Source organism: Lipotes vexillifer, unplaced genomic scaffold (genome assembly GCF_000442215.2).
Source record: "Lipotes vexillifer unplaced genomic scaffold, Lipotes_vexillifer_v1.1 scaffold230, whole genome shotgun sequence".
Classification (NCBI taxonomy): domain Eukaryota; kingdom Metazoa; phylum Chordata; class Mammalia; order Artiodactyla; family Lipotidae; genus Lipotes; species Lipotes vexillifer.
The window spans coordinates 7897801-7924455 of record NW_006775143.1 but is presented as its reverse complement, the minus strand read 5'-3'; the positions used below and the strand labels follow the sequence as shown (position 1 = coordinate 7924455).

Genomic DNA, 26655 nt, shown 5'->3' with positions numbered 1-26655 from the left:
CCATGTGACAAAGGATGCAAATATTTGCTCAAACCTTACCTCTTCCCCAGAGTTGTCTTTAGCTGTTGGGATTTGCCAAGTGATATTAGCAGAGTCTTGCTGTTCCTGAGTCTCAGCCTCTATGTCCGCAGGACAGTTGATCTGAGGAGCTTCCACATCTGATTCAGAAAATACACAAATCACTTAACATATCAATGTGTAATTCTAAGTCGTTTAAGAGAGAGGTGAAAAGATATTAATACTCTGTGACTCGCTTTTTACATCCCAATTCCTGACTGATTTGGAATTTACAACTGCCTTCAGGATAATGTATCTCAGGATGACTTATGGAGCCCTTCCTGAACTGGTGCCTGCTCCCCTAAGAGGGGACAAATCCCCTACCAGAACTCAGTCTCCACACCGAATACTCTCAGTCCCACGAGAGCACCATGGTTCTTCCTATACCTGGGTCTTTGCCCATGTCCTTTTATTTGCCTGAATCAATGCTCTCTTCCCCCTTTACCCAGGAAACCCCTACTTGTCCTTTAATTCTCAGCTTAGACACAAGCTCCTCAGGAAGCTTCTCTGACCCCACTGGTCCATTTTAGGTGCTCACTCCACAAGTTCCCATGGCCCTCTGTCCTTCCTAACCATAACTCGTTTTGCCATTTTGAAATTAAATTTTCTCCTCCCAGAGAATTTAAGTTCTTTGAATGCCAGGATATCTCTTGTCCCACTGTATTAAATAGTTGCTGGCATATAACAGGAGTTTGATAAATATTTTTGGAATGAAATAAAGAGACAGAAAAAATGAATGTTGACTGTGGCAGGAAGGAACTGCACTGGAAATGCTGTCAAATGGAATTAATTAGTGTGCTAAAATGTACTGGCAAAACAAACAACAAATTAAAGCCAATGATATTTTTTGCAGTGTGAAACTTTGCAGTACAGATACTGAATTAGATGTGGTAACATTCCACATAGCCACATCAGTCACTGTAGAGCTAAGTTCTTATTACATGGTATAATAAATCCTCTTAAGTTACATTAAATTAGGTCTTCTGTAACTTGCAGCTGAATATATCCGAATTGATCTAATTTGTGTCTCACCTTCTTTTTCCTTTAAAATTTTATTCAATTTATATTTTCCTTTTCTCAGGGGGCTAATACTTAGACAGTTTCCCCCCACAAAGATGCATTAGCATAATAACTCTTAAAATCTAAAGCAGTATTTTATTTTTCCTTTACACTTGAATACTAGCTTGAATGGATTTGGAATTTAAAGTTTATATCTATTTTCCCTCTGTATTCTTAGAACACTGCTACATTTCCTTCTGGCATTTAGAGTTATAAATGAGAAGTGTAGTGTGAGTCTGATCCTTATTTCCTTTGTGAAATTTCTCTTTTCTCTCTGGAAACTTCAGATTTTCTCCTTAACTTTGGACCTTGGAAATTTCACCGGGAGTAGTGAAAGTATGCCTGCCCAACATTCAGAGGCTATTTTTTTTTTTTTTAATTAATTAATTTAGTTTTGACTGAGTTGGCTCTTTGTTGCTGAGCGTGGGCTTTCTCTAGTTGTGGCAAGCGGGGGCTACTCTTCGTTGCGGTGGCCTCTCCTGTTGCGGAGCACAGGCTCTAGGCACGCAGGCTTCAGTATTGCAGTACGCGGGCTCCAGAGCACAGGCTCAGGAGTTGTGGCGCACTGGCCTAGCTGCTCAGCGGCATGTGGGATCCTCCTGAGCCAGGGCTTGAACCCGTGTCCCCTGCGTTGGCAGGCGGACTCCCAACACCTGAGCCACCAGAGAAGCCCCTATTTTTTATTTGGAGTCACATTACTCACTGTTTTCTTGAACATGGATCAATAAACTCTATTTCTCTGGTAATGGTACTTTACTTTTTATTGAAGTCTAGTTGATCTACAATGTTGTGTTAGTTTCAGGTGTACAGCAGTGATTCAGTTATACATACATACATATATATACACATATATATGTTTACATATATTTTCAGATTCTTTTCCATTATAGGTTATTACAAGATATTGAATATAGTTCCCTGAGTTACTCGGTAGGACCTTGTTGTTGGGGAGAAGGGACAAATTAAGAGCTTGGGGTTAACAGATATATACTACTTTATATAAAATAGATAAACAAGGTCTGAGGCTATTTTGATCAAAAAATTCAAGCCTTTCTGAAGCTCAGGGGAACTTTCTTCTACTGGTAGGAAATTCTTTTCCTCCATCCCTTAACCTCTCTCTGCTTCTGGAACTCTTTATTGGGGTTTCTGGATTTATCACAAGTATCTCTTAACTTCCATCTTTTGGGCTTGATCCATTGGGATATTCAAGTTCCTTGTTTATCAGTTCTCCATTCTGAAGGAATTCTCAGTTTCCTTTGTCAAATCACTAATATTGTTTTCAACAACATCCACTCCACTTTTTGACCCTTCTCTTAGAGATATTTATATTTGTACTTCTAAGAACTCTTTCTTGCTCTCAGTAGCTCCTTTTCATAGCAGTCGGCTCTTGTTGCTAGGAAGATGGCAATGTTCTCTTGCGAATGTACTGAGATGCAGGTTTCAAAGGGCTGATGACTTGCTTTTTTAAAAAAGAATTAACTTAATCTCACCTGCTTTATATATATATAGGAGCCAGAAATTCCCCAAAGATCTTCAACTCCCAATGGAAAACTTAACCTGATTTCCAGCTCTAATGTCATCCTTGGTTTTCTATTTCTTCTATTGTTGCCTGGTACATTGTAATTGGATTTTGTGAGTCCATGATTTTGTAACAGACATCTTCATAGCATTTTCTGGGGTTACATCTATCCTTTTACCATAGATTTGCAGCAGAAGTTGCAAAGAGGGACAGTCCCACACTGTACCAATGTGTCATTATATAGAATTTGGTTTTTAACTTGACCATTGTATGGACCTACCTTCACAAGCAGCTGTCTGAACTTTGGCACTCCATTTTCCGGAGGTGGTACACCTCACTTCTTCTCTGCCTCCTGATAAAATGAATCCTTGGTGGCAACTTAGCTGACAAATCGTCCCAGGTTTGGCTGGATGCTTGCCACAGTTGGGGGGTGACACGATGACACCTTTGGGCTTCTGAAAGGTGGAGCAGTGGCGCTCTATTGTAGGAGAGCAAGAAAATGTTATTTGCGTTCCCACAAATTGCAAACGTCACAGATTCTCTTTACTCGAGAAAAATACAATTGGTCTGCTGTGGGACTGACATAAGTCACTAAATGAGGTCTGTATGTGACACTGAACAAATGCTGTATTGTAAATAATGCTCAACCATATCTCTTTAGTTACCTCATGCTATTTTGCCGGTTCATCAAAATCTTGAAAGATTTCTAGCTAGTACTTAAATCAATGCCGACTGTGACTTCTACCATTTGCTTAGAGCACCTTCATTCAGTTTGCAGAATATTACGTTATGGCTACAAAGTATAAAATAGTGAATTAGATTCTATCTTTCATGGAATAAGTGATAATTCAGCAGTCTCCATTTTATGAATTTTTTTGTGCCATCTTTAAGCAAGCACATAATGAGAATAGTTTTTATACTCTCCCTAGAATCACTATGTCATAATTAGGGCCTTGACTCTTAATGACGTTATTTTCAGCACAGATGAAGAACAGCAGATGAATTAGGTAGAATTAGGTAGACTGGAGATAGAATGGAAAATCAGACTAGGACTTAATGCAGGGTGTGTGTGTCACACACACACACACACACACGACCCCATATACACATTTGTTTGTTGTTGTAGTAGTGATTCTACTGGGAGCACTGCTGGCGTCTTTAGTCTGTGTTTCCCATGTGATATGCCAGGCATTATTCTAAGTGCTTTACAAGGATAGACTCACTTAAACATATGCAGTAAGGGCTGTTATTATTCCCACTTACAAACAAGAGTGCTGGAACATAATAGTAACTCTCATAGTTAACTTTCCTGAGGTTACCCGATTGGTAAGTAGCAGAACCTGTGTGCTCCTAAAATATTCCACAACCATGCCTCCTCCCTGAAATGACTGCTTTCAAACCTCTCGGTCAGCAAAAGCAAATTTTCCTGAGAAATTGGTATGTTTCTTTGTTTTTGCACAGTATGTACCACGTGGTTGCCCAGACTTCCTATTTTGCTTTGACCAAGAGGAAAATCAGAGCCAAATTTGTGGTTCAAATATAACAACTATATGGGACTCTAAATCATTTATTCAGGTATGTTTATTTATAAATTAAGAAAATTATTCTTTTAGCTGTCATAATTGTTGAAGATTTTATTCCGTTAATATTCTCTTTCTTACCGTTTATGACCTTCTGAATGAATGTCTTTAGTTTTTATATAGTCTAATCTAATCCTTTCTAATCCAATGGAAAATCTTTTCCCATTGCTTTTATGCCTAATACATTCTAAGATGGGTTAATATTTACTTACATATATTGACTCTACTCTCTTCTAGCTTTTAATGGTTTTATTTTTAATTTATATTTTTAAAACTATGAAGAATTTATGTGTCTGGTGTGTATTAAAGACATATGAAAATTTCATTTTGTTTTTCCCAAGGAGCTAGCCAATTTTCCTATATTATCAGTTGAATAAATCTTATCTTCTCAACTGAGCTATGATGCTTCCCTAATGATACGTGAAACTCGTAAGTTTTGGAATCTATTCAGCCCCATTGATCTGATGGCAATTCTTGCATACTCTTCATTTTTGCAGTTTTAGTATATATTTTAAAACCCAGTAGAGCTACTTTCTTTTTACTACTCTTTATTACTCTTCCCTTTCAATCTTATTTCAGTGAGTTTTGCCTACACATTCTTCCAGATGAATCCTGGAGTCAATCCCCAATTCCAAAAAGGGGGCAAAAAAGAAAAACCCTTTTGGGCTATTGGATGCTATTGCATTTTACGTATACATATATTTGGAGAGAACTTACATTTTGATAGAATTTTATAAAAACATTAAGGTGTTCTTTTTGTCTTTCAGTAATATTTTGTAGTTAGTGTAACACAGGCCCCACACATTTCTGTTTAAGGTTATTCTTACATATTTTATATTTTCTATAGATCTTTTGAATGTGATTTTTCTCTATATATTCTATCATTTATATAGAAGAGTTGTTTATTTGATATTCTTATGACTTTAATGAACTCTCAGTCTTTTAGTAGGTTCACTCTTTTTTGGAGGTAGACACGTAGTTTACAAATGATGATTCTGAATCCTCTAGGCTCTAACCTTATGATTTATTACAAGAGCTAAAGCTTAGAGAACAATGCTAAATAATACGGATGATTCTGGAATCCTTCTCTTTTTCCAGATTTAATAAGACTGTCTACATTGTTTCCATAAGTGGATGCAGATTTAAGATGGACTTTTTTATTTTGTCAGTAATCAATATGAGTTTCTTAGAGTTCTATTAAAAATGTGTTTTAAATGACAATAATACATTTTTATCTTATACTGAGCAACGGTATGAATTTTTCCTATTTTTTATAATGAAGTAATTTATTATGTTGATAGAGTACCTAATTTTAAACCCTCCTTACATTCCTAGGATAAACCTCTACTCGTTTTGGCAGACCATTCTTTTGAATGTGGATTGCTAGTATATTTGCTGTCGTCGTTTTCTTTTTTTATTTTTTTCTTAGTAAAAGTTGTCAGGTTGGCAATAGAATAATAATACTTTGATAGTATGAACTGATTAACTTTCCACTAACTGGGCCAAATTACATGGTATGAGAATTACTGCTTTTTAAAAGTTTGAAAGAGTTTCACTGATCCCTCGGTCATTTTGGGAGGAGAAATTAAACTCTGATAACATTTCCATTTTTTTGTAAATTACCCATAGGTAACTATATACTTGCTTTTCTCCTTTTTTTCTTGATTCATTTAATAATTTTCATTTTCTTAGAAAATCATGCATAATAAATGTATTGTATGGTATTTTATTATTCTTTTAAAAACCTCAGACCTCTGGGACTTCCCTGGTGGCGCAGTGGTTAAGAATCCGCCTGCCAATGCAGGGGACGCGGGTTCGATCCCTGGTCCAGGAAGACCCCACCTGCTGTGGAGCAGCTAAGCCCGTGCGCCACAATTACTGAGCCTGCGCTCTAGAGCCTGTGAGCCACAACTACTGAGCCCACGTGCCACAGCTACTGAAACCCGCGCGCCTAGAGCCTGTGCTCCGCAACAAGAGAAGCCACAGCAATGAGAAGCCCGTGCACCGCAATGAAGAGTAGCCCCCTAAGCTGTGACAAAGTGAGAGAGTGGCATGGACATATATACACTACCAAATGTAAAATAGATAGCTAGTGGGAAGCAGCCACATAGCACAGGGAGATCAGCTCGGGGCTCTGTGACCACCTAGAGGGGTGGGATAGGGAGGGTGGGAGGGAGGGAGATGCAAGAGGGAAGAGATATGGGAACATATGTATAACTGATTCACTTTGTTATAAAGCAGAAACTAACACACCATTGTAAAGCAATTATACTCCAATAAAGATGTTAAAAATTTTAAAAAAAATTTAAAAAAATAGAGTAGCCCCCGCTCGCCACAACTAGAGAAAGGCCATGCACACCAACGAAGACCCAGTGCAGCCAAAAATAATAAATATATTTAAAAAAGTAAAAACTTCAGACCTCATATATTCCTTTGTGATAGCTTCCTGGAAAAATTCTAGTTTTGCATTTTTCTTTCTTCTTTTAAAAATTTATTTTATTACTTTATTCAAAGATTTTCCTCTTATCCACTCTACTGCATTCCATCTCCTTTTATAATTCATCTTCCCTTATTATTATTATGTACTTCTTTCAACTTCTCTTGCAATCATTATTTTCCTAGCTTTTGAATTTAATGTTATTTTCATTCTTCCTGTTTAATAATGCAAATATTTATATCTAAGAAATTTTATCAGTGTATAATTTAACCCATATCTCATAACTTTGGTTCTAGAACTTTCTCAATTTCATTGTTTATTTTTTAATTGTATTTTTAAAACGTCTCCTTTGTTCGTTTAATTCATTTCCTTTATCTCTTTGTGTATTGGAGTCTTCACATTTTTGCCTTTTGGTCTAGTTTCATGCCAGAAAATGTTAAGGACATTGACTTTTTTTTAATGTGTTTCAAATAACTTTTTCTTGTTTGCATTTTAATAATGCAGAGAATTCATTTGAAGTACAGAAATTTACATCTTTATGTATTTAAATCTATTGCCCTTTTTATTTTCATGAAGTTCTTCTCCATTAAAATCCATATTTTCTCCATCTTATTTCTTACATTTCACTCCTTAATTTGCCTCATTTAATTAATTAGGTAAATTAACTTAGGGATTTTTAAAAATGAGGTGAGTCAAAACTGACTAATTTTTAGATAAGCTTCTTTCCCCCATTGATATCTAAAATTTTCCTTATTGAATATTATATTCTTCTACAAAAAATAATGTCTGTTTCTGAGCCATGTTTGCTTCCATTGTTCTGTGCATCCTTGTACCATTAATGTACCATTTTCATCACTGTGGGTTCATAATCTGTCTTATGATGGTGAGAATAAGTTCTCCCTCATTGTACCTCATGTTCAAAATTTTCCTGTTTTGCAACTATCTATTCTTCAATACGCTTTCTATTCATGTCTATCAATTTTTTAAGTGGAAAATTTCATAGTAATTATCGTTATTGTCAGAATTTGGGGGCTACGGTGAGTTTTTGCCCTATAAATTGTAAATAGGGATATAATTTCCTTTTGATGGTTATACTTCAAATCTACCAAGATTGACATACACTTTAAATCATTACAGAGATGTACGCAATAATTTTAAAGAGAATTCTTAAAGTTTAAAGGATTTTAAAATTTTAAGTTAAACTTAATAATTAAATTTAAATTCTTTAAAGAATAACTCCAGAGTAACCTTATTAAATGTATTACATTTTTAATAAAAGACTGGGTCCCTCACAAGAAAAGCTGCTCATCCATGGAGCCAGTGAGACAGATGATTCTCAGGAGTAAACATTAATATCTAGATACAAATTCTAATCTTGGGAGACAACGTTCCAACTAAAGGGATTTATTGAGATTTAATGTTCCATTGCCAAAGCAGCCTTTTTATGGTGGATAGATCCATCATCTTCATTTAATTCTGTGAACTATCTGGAGAAGCTAACTCCCTTTGTTTTGGTTTTATGCCAACTAAGTCTGTTTGTAGTCTGGGAATCCTTGTAGCTTCTGCCTCCAGGGAAATATAATGCCTGTCAGGCCTATGTCTTTCAGTAGTCATGACAAGTATCTCACTGTTAATAAACTTTACTTGTTATTTTTATTATTAAATTATTATTTAAAAATATAATACCCCCCTATAAGTTTTCTGAGCCTGCACCATGAGGGTCAACTCTAGGACTGTTATTGAACCCCTCAGTAAAGCCCAATACCCTTTCTGGTGACACCCTCCCTTATTATCAGCCCTGGATGTTATAGTACCTAGTTTTCCCATCTAGGATCCTGGAATACCTCAATTTATTCCCTACATATAGTTCTTCTTCCTATTCTGGAAGTTGGTTATTTAATGACATACCTGTTAGCACTCCCAGGTATACTGTATCTGACACACAGTAAGGGTTCACTAATGGTAGTTATTATCATTTCATCATCATCATTATTGCCATCGTTAATGTTTCAACAGTGTATAAGACGCAGCAAACTGGAAGAGCTACTGAGTTTATTCATTCTGGACCCAATTTCAGGTATGAGATGCCACAACTCTTAGTGAAGGACAAGGCAGAAAATCTTCTGATGAAAGGGAATTTTACGGCCCATCTTAACATTCACTGGTTCATAATTTTGTCCTTTCATCAACAAGGTAAAGGTAAATTGTGTTTTAAAAACTGAGGGAATTACACAGCATTTGCTGTTAAAAGATCCATCCAAATTTGCCCCAATTAAAACAAAAATCATTACCATTTGAAGCTGTAAACTTTAGGGATTCAGAGAACTGGATTGTGGTGAGAAGTCTTTTTACCAGTGGAGGGGAATAAAACTACATATTTGTTCATGTATCTACAGCGCCATATACCTATACATATGGATGTGTATTTATACCCATAATGAGTCGGTTTTTAGTTCTAGGTCTTCACAGAAAACAGGAGAAACCAGAGAGCAAGAGAAATGACCCACCCAAGGCACCATGCCTTCTAAGAACTTACCCACACACCGGGGTTCTAGACCATCCCACTGGGCGTTTACTTGGCAGGTAAGCCTAGCACTTCCTTCTAGTCTGTACCCTTCATCACAGGTGGCCAAACACACTGTCCTATAGGACAGTTCCCCGGTAGAACAGCTGAGGCGGCCATGTCTGGGTTGGCGGAGACGAGGGCATGTTCTCACTATGTGAAATGAAAACAATTAGATCATATTCTACCCAATGAGAACAAAGATAATAATTACAAATTTAATAAGGCCTACACATCACAAACAGTAAATAACACACCATTATATTTTGAGTTAGTATGGGATAATTGAAAGCCTACGTTTTATCAAATGCATGGCCTAAACAACATCACTGTGTTCCACCTCTGTCTACAGGTGGGAAACTTAAGCTGTTTAGGGAGTCTGGCCCTAAATGGACAATGATGGCTGGAGACAGGGGATGGTTTACAAAGGGAGGTCCCTGCAGCCCTCAGCTGGGCCTTTGCTGTGATTCTCCAGGCTACGTTCTAACAAAAGGAAGGGGTCTTTTCCAGGACAGAGATCAGGTTCACTTCAGTTTTCAGACCTCATGGGCATATTCTGGGATTTTTAATGATCCCAGACTCTTGACAGCTGCTCAGCCTCTGCAATCTTGAACTCCAGCATTCTACTCTAGCCACAATTCTGGTCCTTTTAGCTTTTTCACCCCTTTCTTCCCAGACGCTTCCGGCAAATCCTAGCTCATGATTGATTTATATCAATGCATATCAAATCAATGCAAATCAATGCATATTGATTTATGCATTACCATTGTTTTGTTTGTTTTTGCTGCTGCGGCAGAGACTGCTAGTTGCCCACCCAATAACCACTCCTCCCAGTTTTATTCAGCATAGTAACAGGCACAGCTAGAAGATAACAATTCTCCACCTCCACCGCAACAAATGAGAGCCAGGGTTGTATGGGGCTTCTGGAAAAGCCTTTGAGTGGGGACTGTCTCAGTTGAGAGAGTACCTTTTCTGCCTTCCCCTCTTCCTCCTTCTTTGTCCTGAAATACAGACATGAAGGACAGGGCCCCAGCATATTACAGGGTAAGTCTCATGCACTAAGATGGTAGAGCAAAAAAATAAAAGAAGCCTGGGTCTCTGATGACAATGAGCTATCACAGCAGCTTTGGATTACCTACTTCTATCCTTTCAGGTGAGAGAAAAACAAACCCTTAATTGTCTTATGACCTAGTTATTTGGGTCACTGATACCAGTAGGTATATGCAAACCCTAATTCCCTCTGCCCAGCATCCATTCATTTTCCCTTTGTTAATTTTCCAAGGGAAGCTCTTTCGCCTCTTTCAGCTCATGGGATTTGTGTGTGTTCCAACCTTGCTCAGGGGTAGAGCCTGTGAGCCCGGATCATGTTCCCCTGGTCTGAGAAGTGACCAGGTTACAACTGGTGATATACGTCCTTTCTCTGTTGACTCTGAAACCACCATGAAAAAGGAGCTAGAAGAGTAGTTACTAAGCTCTGGAGGCTGGAAAGGGCCCTGTGCCTCAGCCAGCCTCAGCACCATCAGCAGCAGAAGTGCCATGGGTTGTCCAGAGAACTGTGCAAACCCCAGCGCTGCCACTCCTGCCTCAACGCTGCATCAGAGAAGCTACAGGAAGGTACTCGGACTGCTCCTGCAGGTTCCCAAATGACATCTGTGCTCTGAGTTCCGGCAAGAGTCTACCACCGCCGAGCCCACCCAAATCCCATAGAGTGCCTTAGAGTACATCTCAGTCAATTCCAGCAGGCCCTATATTCTTGTTCAGGACGATTGCTTCATCTACCAGGGTCATCCCCACACAGCTCTGATCCAACTCTTAACTCACAAACTCATGCACCTGCCCTCTGGCATACATCATCAGTCCTCAATAAATCCCGTCCTATCCTAAACTCCTCTTATGAACTTTTCCTTACTTTCTCATCCTAGTAAAAAATCTTATTGTCTCTTAGAGACAGGACCTGCTCTTTATTCCCTTCCCAGATCATTCTCTTTCTTCTTCCTAAACACCTCCAGCTCCCTGGAGGGAGGAAAAACGTCCCTTCCCCCCGCCCCACTCCCCAGTTGCCTGTTGACCTTTTGGCCACTTCTCATTCTTTAATGATTTTATATTTCTCTCTCTCTCTCTCTCCTTCTCTCTCTGGCACGCGTGCGCGCGCGCGCGCGCACACACACACACACACGCGCGCGCTGGTGATTTCATGATCTATGTAGATGATCATCCCAATACCCTAGAGTCATATTCCTCATCTCTTCTTCGCCAATAACCACATCCTTCGCCTTATTTCAGCCTCCCCTCCACTGCCTTATCCTCTAGACCTCGCCAGCACCAATCCACGCCCCCTCCTCTGACAACGACCTCCTATCTTCCTAGATTATTCCCTCAAGAGCTTCAACTCCATCAAATTCTATACCCTACTGGGGCCTCCAATCTATTATGTGATCTTCTTTAGGTAAAATTATCTCTAAAGAGTTTATACTCTTTCTACACTTCTTTTTCTCCAGTTCTAGCTTAGACCCACTCCAATCAGGATTTCAAATCAGGACAAGGAGGAAGGACAGTAAAGGAGGAAAGAAAGGGGGAGAAAAAGGAGAGGGGAGAAAAAAGGGAAGAGAAGGGGAGGAGAAAGGCAGGTGACAGAGAGGAAGAGGAGGGGAGGGGGAGACATGGAAGAGGATGGGGAGAGTGCAGGGAAGGGGCTGCAGAGACCCACGGCCGTGCACCCTTTCTGTCAGATGGCATGTACATCCTGGTCATAAACAGAGATACGGAGAGCACAAGAGAGTGGATTCTTGTTGAATATGCCAACAGATGGGCGCGGATACTCACTTTAATAGCTTACAGATATAATCCAATAAGCATCAGGCATTGTACAGAAAGCAAAAACCCCTGCAAAGAACAAATCTCACTTTTCTCTCAGATAACACTCCTGCAACACTAAAGGCCACAAGACAACAGAGGAATCTCTGAATATTTTTGAACAAAATCACTTGGGACTCAAGAACTTTGTTGAGACTCTGGGTAAGATGTCTTTTTCCTTCTTTTATGCATTTGCCAATTTTTCATATGAAGCATGCAGTTACTTATGATGAAAGCTTAACTTTAAAATAATAGGAAAGGAAGTTGGGGTAAAATATTCAGTGCATATTCAACTGAAGTCGCGGTTTCACAGAATCTACTCTGAAGGAACCCATTCGCATTACATTAGTTGGCAGAACATAAATATTGGGTGCATGAAATATTCATTTAGGATTGATTACTCCTTAGAGAAAACTCAAGAATTAGATTAGAAGTTAAACCATAAGCCCTCGCCTTTCGATCACTGGGATGGTTTGGACCAAAGTCAACTATTAATGACAAATGAGTAGAATTATTTTGCCTTCCACGTTTTGATTTTTATTGAGTGTGTCCACCATGTAAGTAGAATCTGTATTGAGTGTATCCATCAAGGGTGTAGAAATATTTTGCCTCCCATATTTTGACTTTTCTTGAGGGCACTCATCAGACGTAGCACAATACCAAGAGCCAGGTAGGATTAAAAGTGAATGAGACAAATTACTATGATCAAGATATAGAAAATCTAGAAAACCATATTAAACAACTGCTTTTGATCCAATAAACTGCTGAAATGACTCCAGCTTTCCAACTTGAGACGAAATGAACTTGCAACATCTCTCAAGAGAACTGATAGTAAATTAGAGCTGGTGTTTCATACATATGCAAATTACGTTGCTTCTCAAGTGTTGGTTTTAATAAACTTTCACTGCTCCTCAGGGAAAACAAAGCATATGTAATAATTCCTATTTAGTTCTTAAACATTTTATACTCCTTTTCAACCAAGAATGACCATTTTTATCATTTTTGATGGGAACATGCTTATTTATGAGTTTCAACTTCAAAAATATTTTTATTTCAATAAGCTGAAAAATTCTGCAATAAACGTTTGACTGACATTCATGTTAAAGCAATCCTTAAATATTTATTTAGTCTTTTTAGAAAACAGCAATTTAGTCTTTGAAGAGAATGGTCTACTAGGTAGCAGACAATGTGAGAACTTGATCTGGTTCTCAGTGGAAGACTCGTTAGATTTTTTTCTCAGATTTACACTTCCTGTCACCCTCCCAATTTTGACAGCTTCTATATTGAAAATAAAATAAATCTGATGTTAAATGTAGGGTTCTCACTGCTGCCTGAACGTTTTTCTCAGGAAAAATACTATCACAAAATTTACTTTACTTTCATGTTGTGGTTTAGCTAGTTATCATTGAGAAACCACAAAGGAATCCTTACTAGTTTAGAAAGGAATGTGTAATTCAGATAAAATTCAGAGTGTAAGTGTTTTAATGAAGAATGTATAGGAGGAATAAGAATCAAGCCTATTAGTTACAAAACATTTAGGATGTAACATGAAATTTGTAAAAGGTTTTATGTTTTACACTGGTCTTTCATTTCTGCCTCACTTTTAGAAAGATTTTCAAGAAAAAAATAAACTTATCCTCTGTCTTTATAATTAGATTTAAATTAGATCTGTAAAATGCTACTTTCTCCATACTACCCCTCCTGAAACAGAAGTGAATTCCCACATAACTGCCATATTTCACCGAATCCCAGACGCCCCAATTGTAAGGCACAACATTATTTTATAAGCTGCTAATAAAGAAACAATAATGTCTGTGAAAGGATTTAACGCCACCGTTGTTGAGGTACATCTCAGTTTTAGGATGTTAAGACGTGGGGAAAAAGTGTTTTTGAATGAATGAATTATGGCATATGTTTCACAGAACAATACCTCAAGTACAGGCAGACCTCCGAGATATTGCAGGCTCAGTTCCAGACCACCAAATACAGTGACTATTGCAGTAAAGCAAGTCCCACGATTTTTTTGGTTTCCCAGTGCATATAAAAGTTATGTTTACACTACACTGTAGTCTATTAAGTGTGCAAATTAGCATTATTCTAAAAACCAATATACATCCATTACTTAAAAACAGTTTATTGCTAAAAAATGCTAACCATCATCTGACAACGTGGGGTTGTTATCAGTACAAACCTTCAATTTGTAAAAACTGCAACATCAACAAAGCAAAATAAAGCAAAGCTCAGTGAAACGAAGTATGTCTATAACTAAATCCTTTAATGAGGAGCCAGAGGAAGAGCCTGACTTAGTACTTTCATTCAGGACAGCTTTGTTCACTGGTAAGTTAGGGAGTCGTTTTTTGGAGGTGAAGTTAAGGGGAGCTTAGAAAAGTTCACATCCTGGAGCATCGCTCTTATTTTGATTAAAGTTATTTTACTTACACGGGGACATCAATGCAAATTGCATCAAAGACAACAAGCCTGCTTTTTAAAAATGGGACTGAATAATGGGAAGTGACACAAGCAGACTGTCAGTGTATCTATTTGTCAGTGTACTTATCCATATCATTTACCAGAAGTATAACCAAGGATTAGCTGGGGTGGGGGAAGATACGTTCTGTGCTCATAATGAGCTCACAGACCAGCAGAGGTGATCGACAAGTTAATTAATTAAAGTAAGTAAGGTGGTTTGTATTGTAACAAGTTGGTTAAGCTGGGAAACACTGTCAGAATCCCCTTATTGTGGGCCAGTTTAGGGTTGATCAAAAGAAGAACCCGCACTTGATCTCGGAAGGCGGAAGAGAGGCAGTGATCACTGCATGCAGACATGCACACTAGGTTCCAGCTGGTCTTCGGTCACCTCCACTCCACATCCCAATTGCTGACCCTGTTGACCCAAGGTGGCCCCAAGCTCGCTGTTGGGTTCTTGGATGTAGAGCATCAGGGCATGGTTACACAGAGATAAAGCTTCTCTTAGACTTCCCAACACACCTCTCCCCTGTGGTTCCACTTCAGCAGCTGGGTGGGCTTGGATTCTCAGACTGAACTGGTAGTAACTCCTCTGATGCTCCAATTTCTCTTCTGGACCTTCCACTTCCCAGCTCCTTCTAAAATCGTGTAAGGTCTGATTCTTAATATAAGGTCCTTATCCCATAGCACAGATGGTATATTTCCTGGGCTTCCCTGACTGACCCTGACACACAAAGCACAAGGGCTAGAATGCAGGCAGGATAGGTTTGTGCATGCACATACAGAGGTTAGGGGTCATCCCGTCCCAGATGAGAAGGTCAGCGACAGGGAGGGCTTATATACAGGGACCAAAGGAATGACTGGACAATCAAGGCTGTTGAAACAACTTGCAAACGGATGGCTTCCTGAGAGGGCACGGCCATTTCTTAAGGCTTTAGTGTAGGATTCGAGGCTCAGGATGGAGTCCGTAGAGGGTTAAAGAGGCAGGGGCCAGACTTTATCCTAAAGGGGTTGTCTGCCTGATTTTCTCACTCTTCTTTAGAAGGCCAGTAAGTGGAAAGTTAAAATGTCATGTTTTCTACCTTCTGCCATGAGGTATTTGGAAGAAGGGGTAGAGGTTTTACAAAGAACTTAATAACTATGTAACTTTACAGGAATATTTCTAAGAGGTTCCGATGATCAACCTTTTCAGTAATAGGCTTTTTACCCTTTGAGACTGTATGACTAAGAATGTCTTTGCTTTGCTTTCCCACATAAACAATAGCTTGTCGGAGTTTAGAAATCTAGGGTCTAACTCTTTTCTTTCAGAATTCAGGAAACATACTCTTATCTTCTAACATTTAGAATGGCTAATAGTGGGCTCAAGGCAAGTCTGATTCCCTTTCCTTTATAGGTAATATTATTTCTAACTGTGAAACAGGCCCAATTTTCTAATTTTTCCAGGGCTTTCAGAAGTTTCAATAAGATTATTTCCAGACATGGATCTGTTTTCAATAATTTGTTTTCTGGCACCCAGTAAGTGATTTTAAGTGGACTATCAAAGATTTCACTCATGTGTATTTTCAAGACTTCAGCCTGCGGTTATATTCTTTGACCTGCTATTAGCATTTCTCCTCCACTCCACTCTCTCTCTGGATTCCTCATCTATGAAGAGTCTATTTCCTGTGACTATTCTCGTGTCACTTTATTCTCTCATCTTTTTTCTAATCGTTCACACGTTGCTCTACTTTCAGAAGGATTTCTTGCGTTGATTTTCTAACTTATTAATGTGGCTTTTGACTAGGTCTGTTGATTGTGCCAGCAACCTTTTTCTTCTCCCTAAGATACCTTTCTCCTCTCAGATTTCTCCCATTTCTTGGAATCCTAATCTTATTTTACCAATGTCATTGCCTTTGAATCTCAGTGATTCCATTTTTCTCCCCTCTTCGTTCACGTCTCCCTTGTTCAATTTGCTGATTCCTTCTCTTTCTGTAAGTAGAGATAAGGGTCTGGACTGGGACCTGATTTAAGCAAATTCATATTCATAGCTGAGTTCAGTATTGGTAGCCGATTAATACAAACGGTGAATGTCTCCTGGGGTTCACAAATGACCTTGAAGTTGTGAGTAGGCTGGCTTCCCTTATGGGTGTGGGAGCCAAGAGAAGACTAGAAGACAGAACTTCTTACCCTACTCCAGTGAGCTGGGTGATACAGGGTCTTGGAGCAGTCACAGCCTCAGCAAACCGTATTGCCAAAGGATGCCTAGGGGATGTGTTGGGGGTAATGTTGCCAGATTTAGCATAAAAACAAACAAATGAGGATATCCAGTTAAATTTGAATTTCAGAAAAGCAACAAATAATTCTTTGTATAAGAAGGTCTCCAATCTTGTATGGGACTTACTTATACTAAAAAGTTATTTGTTGTTTATCTAAAATTTGAATCTAAACGGGTGTCCTGTATTTCATCTAGCAACCCGAGGTGAGGGGGGGAATACTGTATTCAGAAGCTTCATGGGCAGGGATTCTCAAGTCCTTTGGCTTGTTCCCCTCTCTTCTTAGAGAGCCTTCTCTTTCAACCCAATTTGTGAAACCCTAGGAAGCTGGCCATGCAGTGGTCGTAAGAAGTAGGAAAGTAGGTCTTGGAGACGGCAAGAGTGGAAGTGAATTAAGGTACTCTCAGTTTTGCTTGTTGTTCCTCTGTATCTGATGTGGGAGCCTCAGGTTCTATCTATGGTACTGCCCCCTTTTCTGTTGGCCTGATGAGGCTCTTTGGGATGTCACTTTAGCAAACTCCCACTTTCTATGGCATGCTGTCTATTCAAAGTGAAGGCTGGGGATGTATACATTGGCTAACTACTCTTGTCACAGGATACTGGTGTGGTCCTTGGAGCCCTACGATCAAAGGAGACATCAAAGCTGCACATTGACCATCCCCAAACTCTCCCTGGACCCTGTCTTGGCTGCTTGAAATCTGAGGTTTAAGGTAACCTGTCTATTTCTTTCCCAGGCAGGCCCTTCCTTTGCTTGTTCATAAAAGAAACACAAAGGGCATAGTTTTTGATGATGTGGTCAACTGAACTTAGTAGTTCTGACTTCAAACCTCCTATAATTTTTTCTCTTTCTGTGGTCTATGGTCTATGAAATCAAAAGAAACAAAGAATCTAGTAGTCCATTAGAGTTTAAGTTGAGGGTGTCGAGCAAGACAATCAATAAAAACAATGTGAATTGGCAGCCTGCATACCTCTGCAGGAGCTCTCAGAACCGGACCACAAACCATCAGGCAGACACAAGAAGATGCTGCTTCCCACGAGGTCGAACCCGGGGTGACATCGGACCCCACAGGCTGCATTGAAGTGGCTGTTGCAAGTGTTCTGGATAAAGTAACCATTTTCAGGAGGCTTCAGGGCAGGACAGCGGACAACTAACATTTACAGGGAGAAGGGTAAAAAGCAAAGTGAGTCTCTGTCCATAAAGCATATCCTCCCCCCGCTTTTTCTTTTCTGGTCAAGAGGACACTGTATACAGAGGGCTAAATTATCAACGGCATTCCCGTTTACTGCATATGAATTCCTAAGTGCATATCTGGAAGACGAACACTTATGGCTCATGCTTACTAGGTATTTGCTTCCAGTTAAGTTTAAAAACAGACTAAATGTTATGGTTTAAGCTTAGAAATTGTAAAATCTTGATATCTATGTGGATACAAAATGTTCTAGTTCTTGACCTTCATATGTCATTAGCTATTTTCCTTCTCAGTTAGAGTGGCATAAAATAAAGAACAAATATCCAGCAAAGCATGTCTGCCACAAATCCCAAGAGCCACAGCTTTGGCTAATTAAATACTTTTAATTTTTGATATGAATAATATCAAAGTACTTTACTTATAAAAATATTTTCTTTAAATGGATTTAACCATCACCAGAGCCCAAACTAGCTCATTTTTTATTAAAATTTGCTGTTGAATTTGTGCCTTCTCTCTCTTAGATTCATTTTAGATCTTTTCCGATACTAAATCTGTTTTCATAGTCACATTACTTGTGGAGTCTCAGATCTCCTTTCTCTGGAGCAAGATATGGATATGTTCAGTGATAAGGAATGCTAGATAATAAAAACAAAGAATTCCCCCCAAATAAGATTAGGGGAAGGAATATTAAAGACCATGCCCAATTAATTGGATGAAAACACCGGCATTACTCCCCTAAAAGAGATCAGCTTTTATATTTCCTATCTGCCAGTGGTGGCATCCTTACCTTTGCAGGTCTGGCCAGATGCCCGGTACCCCTCCTTGCAGACACAGTCTTCAGGGGAAGTACTTCCAGGTGGAGAAGTGTGATTTTCATCAGGACATGGAAGGCAAGTGCTGATTCCTCCTGGTGAACCTTCTGGTTTGTATGTCCCGGATGGACAAGCTGTGGGTAAGCCAGGGAAGCCCATTTTATGTGGGGTACATCAATGGACAGTTAACAACATTTTGGAAACTGATTAGGGGGGAAAAGTCCCAAACAATAGCTTTTCATAGAAATAATCGTATAATTCAAGCAAGGAGAGAAACCAAGATTTTTTTAAAAGAGTGACATAGTTGGCTATTTGCAGGTAATGAAGTGGCCTCTTTGATGTCCCACAATTAGTTACAATCAAAACACATCATGGCATGATATGGCTGGGCCTATTTGTGGGAAAATTCAAAACAGCAATGTATGTAAATGGACTAAAAGGAATCAATGATACTCAACGCGTAAAAACATCATGCTAAAGACAGTATACCCCATATTCCATCAACCCCCCCCAACCTGTGCAGCTTCACCTCCCCCATTGTGTCCCCCAACACTCATTGCCAGCAGAATAGAATAGTTGTAGATAATGCAAAAAGCACTGGGCCCCTTGTTTCGGTTCAAAGCACTGGACAAAGGGTGAGGAGAAAGTAAAGGGCTTGAGGGAAATGATCCTACTGATGGGAAATAAGCCTTGTGAAGAAAAAAGAATCACAGACCCTGCTTTTCCCAGGCTCAAGAAAAAAAAAAAAAAAAAGATGAAAAGCAGGACCTGATTGACCTTGCTTCATATCTTCCCTCTGCACTGACAATGCGGCTTTGAATCTGTACTTACTCTCCCTGGAGTTACACATCTGTAAAGTAACTCACAATTAAGAATTCAACAACAGAGAAATTGTGGAATAAAGAGACTTGCAATACTTAATAAAGCCAAATAAACGTAGTGTAGTCGAGTATGCATTAGATTATTTAAAGAAATAGTAGCGACCAAGGAATGTGCACTTATGTGGTGATACTTGATATAAATTATCTCCTTTAATCTTCACAGTATTAATAAGTAGTATTAATAATTACTAATATTTTTATTAATACGTACATTACTTTTATTAGTATTGTGTCCATTTTAAAGAGAGAATGGAGGCTTAGAGTAATTTGATGATTTGACTAAAGTTACTCAGGTAACAGGTGATAGCGCTAGGAGATTTTTTTAGCATTTAACATTGGTTTATTATATTTTTCTGTTGAAATTCAAAATCACATTTATCTTGTTTGTAATTAGTAAGTCAAATATTTTTAAATGGTAGTACACTCCTTTCTTCTTCCTACTGTCGTTTGTTTAAGGCCTGTTTCCAGGTAGACAAGCTCTGGCTTGTTTATCTTTTTTAAAGACTTTTTTTTAGGCTTACAACAAAATTGAGATGAAGATTAGAGCTAGAATTTTAAAGCAGATATTTTCATAGCATTCACTATGTCCCAGGGACTGTTATACATATTTTATAAATATTATCTGTTTATCCACTTAAGAACCTATGAAGTAACAAATATTATTAATCTCATTTTACAGATGAGAAAACTAAGGCACTAAGAGGTTAACTAACTTGCCAAAGTTACACAGTAAGTGACAAAGCTGGGGTTTGAACCAAGAGAATTGGGATCCAGAGGCCATGTCCTTTACCACTACATGTTCTATGTCTCACACCCAGGTCTCCTAGATGCAAAAGTCCTTGTTTTAACAACTAAAATATGCTAAAAACAGAAGAAATCATTATTGAGCGAGAAGACTTGTAGTATAATATAATTTTTAGAAAAAAGTCATGCTTCTAACATTCTTGATTATATTTAAAAACAGAAGAGAATATTTTCCCATGTATATAGTAGAAAATTCCAGAATTGATAAAGCTGTAGCTATTTAAGAATGAGAGAAACATTTGTAGGAAAGTTATAACGATGTGTGACTTATGAAAAATACTTCAGCAGAAAAAAAGGGAACATTACTTCAAAGCATCATAGCATTAAATACTGAATTATTATCGAATTATTCATATTTCTGAATATGCCTTTTTATAAAAAGTTCAGTAAATATTGGCACAGATCTTCAAGAAGATGCAAGACAACACTGTACCCTTGGAACAGAAAGCAGCAGCTATAGGAGAAAATGATTAAGATAAACATACAAATGGAAAAGAAAACATAAACTGTAACAGCAAGATTAAAGCTGTTGTTGGAGGCAGTAAAAAGAAGCCAGAAAATTCCAGAACAACACAAGTAAAAGCTGTGATATTAATGCAAGAAAATATTCCTTACTTGAAGTTTCAGGGCAATAAAAATTCATCAAGTTCCTGGCAAAATTAATAAAAAGTGATTAACACCCAAAACAAAGGAAAAGTATGACAAGTGTTTAGGAAAGAAAAACAAAATAGACGGGAAAATCAAATTGACATTTCATTTCTCCTGTGCAAAAACAAATGCCATGAAAAAAGAATGAAATAAGATATACAGCTATGTGGAAAAAATATTATGAACCCAAAACTCTATATCTGGGCAAGCAACTGGTAAATATGAGGGAAGAGAAAGACATTTGAGAATGTGCATGACTTCTGTAAATCAAGATGTATTTCACTGATTGAAAAGAAATTAACATAAAGAAGTCAAGTATGAGGAAAAAAATGGTATTCAATAAATCACTTGAGATTAAGAAAGTAGTGAGACATACCATATATTGCTAAATATCTTGCTAAAATAATTGTAAAAATTATGAAATAGCAAATAAAGCCCCTTCTTAAAAAGAAAGACATATGATCTAAGGGGAAAAAATAATAATCTTTACATATTATAAAGAAAAAACGTTTAAAGTCTGAGGGAAATGGGGGATGGTTGGGAAGAGGAAAAGATAAAGTTCTCACTTCCTTTCATATATATCAATATGAAAAAACTTAAAGAAAAACATAGGTTCAATTTGTACACAAAAAATTCACATAACTATGAATAGAAAAAGAATGCATAACCTCCAAATCAGTGGAAGAGAAAAAAACCCAAATAACAAAGGTACAAAAACATAGCTACTAAACAACCAATGGATCACTGAAGAAATCCAAGAGGAAATTAAAATACCTAGAGACAAATGAAAACAAAATCACAATGATCCAAAACCTATGGGATGCAGCAAAAGCAGTTCAAAGAGGCAAGTCCATAGCAATACAATCTTACCTCAGGAAACAGGAAATATCACAAATAAACAACCTAACCTTACACCTAAAGCAACTAGAGAAAGAAGAGCAAACAAAACCCAAAGTTCGCAGAGGGAAAGAAATTATAAAGATCAGAGCAGAAATAAATGGATTAGAGAACAAGAAAACAGTAGAAATGATCAATGAAACTAAAAGCTGGTTCTTTGAAAAGATAAACAAAATGGATAAACCTTTAGCAAGACTCATCAAGAAAAAAAAGGAGAGGGCTCAAATCAATAAAATTAGGAATGAAAAAGGAGAAGTTACAATGGACAACACAGAAATACAAAGGATCGTAAGAGACTACTACAAGCAACTGTATGCCAATAAAATGGACAACTTAGAAGAAATGGACAAATTCTTAGAAATGTACAGTCTCCCAAGACTGAACCAGGAATCAACAGAAAATATGAACAGACCAATCACAAGTATTGAAATTGAAACCGTGATTAAAAAACTCCCAACAAGCAAAAGTCTAGGACCAGAGGGCTTCACAGGCGAATTCTATCAAACATTTAGAGAGGAGTTAACACCTCTCCTTCTGAAACTATTCCAAAAAATTGCAGAGGAAGGAACACTCCTGAACTCATTCTATGAGGCCACCATCACCCTGATACCAAAACTAGACAAAGATACCACAAAAAAAGAAAATTATAGGCCAATATCACTGATGAACATAGATGCCAAAATCCTCAATGAAATACCAGCAATCCAAATCCAACAATACATTAAAAGGATCATACACCATGAGCGAGTGGGATTTATCCCAGGGATGCAAGGATTTTTCGATATCCGCAAATCAAACAATGTGCTATACCACATCAACAAACTGAAGAATAAAAACCATATGATCATCTCAACAGATGCAGAAAAAGCTTTTGACAAAATTCAACAGCAATTTATGATTAAAAAAACTCTCCAGAAAATGGGCAGAGAACATACCTCAACATAATAAAGGCCATATATGACAAACCTACAGCTAACATCATACTCAGTGGTGAAAAGCTGAAAGCATTTCCTCTAAGATCAGGAACAAGACAAGGATGTCCACTCTCACCACTTTTATTCAACATAGTTTTGGAAGTCCTAGCCACAGCAATCAGAGAAGAAAAAGAAATAAAAGGAATCCAAATTGGAAAAGAAGACATAAAACTGTCACTGTTTGCAGATGACGTGACACTATACATAGAAAATCCTTAAAATGCTACCAGAAAATTACTAGAGCTCATCAACGAATCTGGTAAAGTTGCAGGATACAAAATTAATATACAGAAATCTGTTGCATTTCTATACACTAACAATAAAAGATCAGAAAGAGAAATTTTAAAAAAATCCTATTTACCATTGCATCAAAAAGAATAAAATACCTAGGATAAACCTACCTAAGGAGACAAAAGACCTGTACTCTGAAAACTATATGATGCTGATGAAAGAAACTGCAGACGAAACAAACAGATGGAAACCTATACTATGTTCTTGGATTGGAAGAATCAATATTGGTAAAATGACTATACTACCCAAGGCAATCTACAGATTCAATGCAATCCCTATCAAATTACCAATGGCATTTTTCACAGAACTAGATCAAAAAATCTGAAAATTTGTATAGAGACACAAAAGACCCCAAATAGCCAAAGCAATCTTGACAAAGAAAAACAGAGCTGGAGGAATCAGGCTCCCTGACTTCAGATTACACTACAAAGCCACAGTCATCAAAACAGCACGGTACTGGCACAAAAACAGAAATATAGACCAACGGAACAGGACAGAAAGCCAGAAATAAATCCACGCACCCATGGTCATTTAATCTACAACAAAGGAGGCAAGACTACAATGGAGAAAAGACAGTCTCTTCAATAAACGGTGCTGGGAAAACTGAACAGCTACATGTAAAAAAACAAAACTAGAACATTCTTTAACACTATACATAAAAATAAACTCAAAAGCCCTAAATGTAAGACCAGATAGTATAAAACTCTTAGAGAAAAACATAGGCAGAACACTATTTGACATAAATCACAGCAATATCTTTTTCGATCTGTCTCCCAGAGTAATGGAAGTAAAAACAAAAATAAACAAATGGGACCAAATTAAACTTGAAAGCTTCTGCACAGCAAAGGAAACCACGACAAAATAAAGACAACCCACAGAATGGGAGAAAATATTCGCAAATGATGTGACTGACAAGGGATTAGTCTCCAAAACTTACAAACAGCTCAAGTGGCTCAATATCCAAAAAACAAACCCAATCAAAAAATGGGCAGAAGACCTAAATAGACATTTCTCCTAAGAAGACATATAGATGGCCAAGAGGGACAAGAAAAGATGCTCAACATCACTAATTATTAGAGAAATGCAAATCAAAACTACAATGAGATTACCTCACACCAGTCAGAATGGCCATTATCAAATGGACAGTAAATGCTGGAGAGGGTGTTGAGAAAAGGGAACCCTCCTACACTGTTGATGGGAAGATAAATTGGTACAGCCGCTATGGAGAACAGTATGGCGGTTTCTTAAAAAACTAAAAATAGAGTTACCATATGATCCAGCAATCCCTCTCCTGGGTGTTTATCTAGAGAAAAACATGGTTCAAAAGGATACATGCACCCCAGTGTTCACTGCAGCACTGTTTACAATAGCCAAGACATGGATGCAACCTAAATGTCCATCGACAGATAAATGGATAAAGAAAACGTGGTACATATGTACAATGGAATATTACTCAGCCATTAAAAAGAATGAAATAATGCCATTTACAGCAACATGGATGGACCTGGAGATTATCATACTAAGTGAAATAAGTCAGACAGAGAAAGACAAATATCATATGATATCGCTTATATGCGGAATCTAAAAAAATGATACAAATGAACTTATTTACATAACAGACTCACAGACTTAGAGAATGAACTTACGGTTACCAGGGGGGAAAGGTAGGGGGAAGGGATATACTGGGACTTTGGGAGTTTGGGACTGACATGTACACACTGCTATATTTAAAATAGATAACCAATAAGGACCTACTATAAAAAAAAAAAAAGTTAAAAAAGTTTTAAAAATTAAAAAAAGAAAAACAGAACAAGAAGATAAATAGCAGAAAGAATTTATAACAAAATGTCATTAACTAAGGTAATGGAAGTAAAACCAAATATATCAGTTATCATCAATAATAGTAATGGGTTAATTTAACCCTGCTGATAAGATATAAAGTTAAAAACAAGTCAGAGATACAGGTTAAAAATAGTTGGATTTTAAAATATACGTTAAATATTTCAAAAAATTTTCAGGAAGCAAACAAATTAGTACCTTAAGGAGAAATAAAAGTTTAACACATAAAGAGCTTTTTCTAATATATGAAAAAGATAGAAATACTTCAATAGAAAAGTTGACAAAGAACAAAAGCTGGAAATTTACTAAAGAAGAAATGAAAATGACCTATAATAGTAGGATACATTGTCTAACCTCACTTATAATGAAAAATGCAAATTGATGACTACTTTTTAATTTGGAAAAATTTTTAATGGATGTTAGTACCCATTGCTGGCAGGCCTGTGGGCAAACAGGCTCTCTCCAACTCTGTAGGGCAACCTGAGGGTAGACACCAAAAGCCTCAAGTGGAGCTTTCCCTTTGATATAGCATTTCTTTTCTAATAATTTGTCCAAGTGAAAGTAAACATTTTTTACCTACACATATAAGTATGTATAATTATTGTCTGTCATTACACAGCACTGGAAACCAAGACAAATGTCGAGAGATGGGGGATTTGTTAAATTTATGACAAATCCATCAAATGGTATATTAGCCATAAAAATAGGATTCTTCACATGGAAGGTCAATCAAATTGTGTAGTTGAGTGTAAAAAACAGCATGTTTCAAACACCATATGTATTGTATGATCTTCTGGCTAATGAATGCATAAAACTCTATAATGTTATGAATACACGGCATATATTCATGGTAGAATTATGAGGCTTCCCAGTTTGTTTATTTTTGCTGATTTACATTTTCTTGTTTTGTTATACTGAATAGGTATTGTGCAAAAACATCAAAAGTAAATAAAAATTATACATAAAAGAAAGTCATTGCCTCAAATGCTATATTTCATTTCACAGTTATTGGTTCTCTGACCTCAGAGATCCTTTGATTCCTACTTCTCCCTCCATCTCCTTCAATATCCAAATTGAAATCATGTTGTTTGGGTTTTACTCCTTAAAAACCCTCGGCATTTCGCCTCTCCCTCCATCTGCATCGCTCCTATCTTAGACAGGAACTCATTACCTCTCTTCCAGGTTTTTACAAAGTTCTTTCACTGGTTCCCTCAACCTTCATTTCTACTCTTTAATCCATCTTAGATGTTGCTGCCTGAACATCTTTCTAAAATATAAATGTGATCAAAGCATTTTCTATCAAAAACTGCACCAACAGGATGAGGCCCTCTCTCTTTACTCCGATCTATTGGGTTGGCCAGAAAGTTCTTTTGGGTCTTTCTGTAATTCTTTGATCCATCTATAACTTTCCCCTGTCTGCTACAATGAACCAGTGAACTCCATATCCTATAAAAGAGACAGTTATACTTCTTTTATGGCTTGCTGTGCCCCGTAGATGCTCTGGTGCTTCGTAAATATTATCTCCCTCTTTCC

General features: G+C 37.6%; 1 protein-coding gene across 1 annotated transcript in view; it reads right to left on the bottom strand.

The window, feature by feature from the left end:
* SVEP1 (sushi, von Willebrand factor type A, EGF and pentraxin domain containing 1) overlaps positions 1-26655 on the bottom strand; it is a 186639-nt gene that overhangs the window by 102426 nt on the left and 57558 nt on the right. Inside the window, exons 4-8 of the mRNA XM_007449809.1 lie at positions 18764-18922; positions 17755-17934; positions 9189-9368; positions 2916-3113; positions 40-158 (exon numbers count right to left, since the gene is read on the bottom strand). Of these exons, the coding sequence (XP_007449871.1) occupies positions 40-158; positions 2916-3113; positions 9189-9368; positions 17755-17934; positions 18764-18922 (836 nt within the window). The remainder of the gene's footprint in view (positions 1-39; positions 159-2915; positions 3114-9188; positions 9369-17754; positions 17935-18763; positions 18923-26655) is intronic.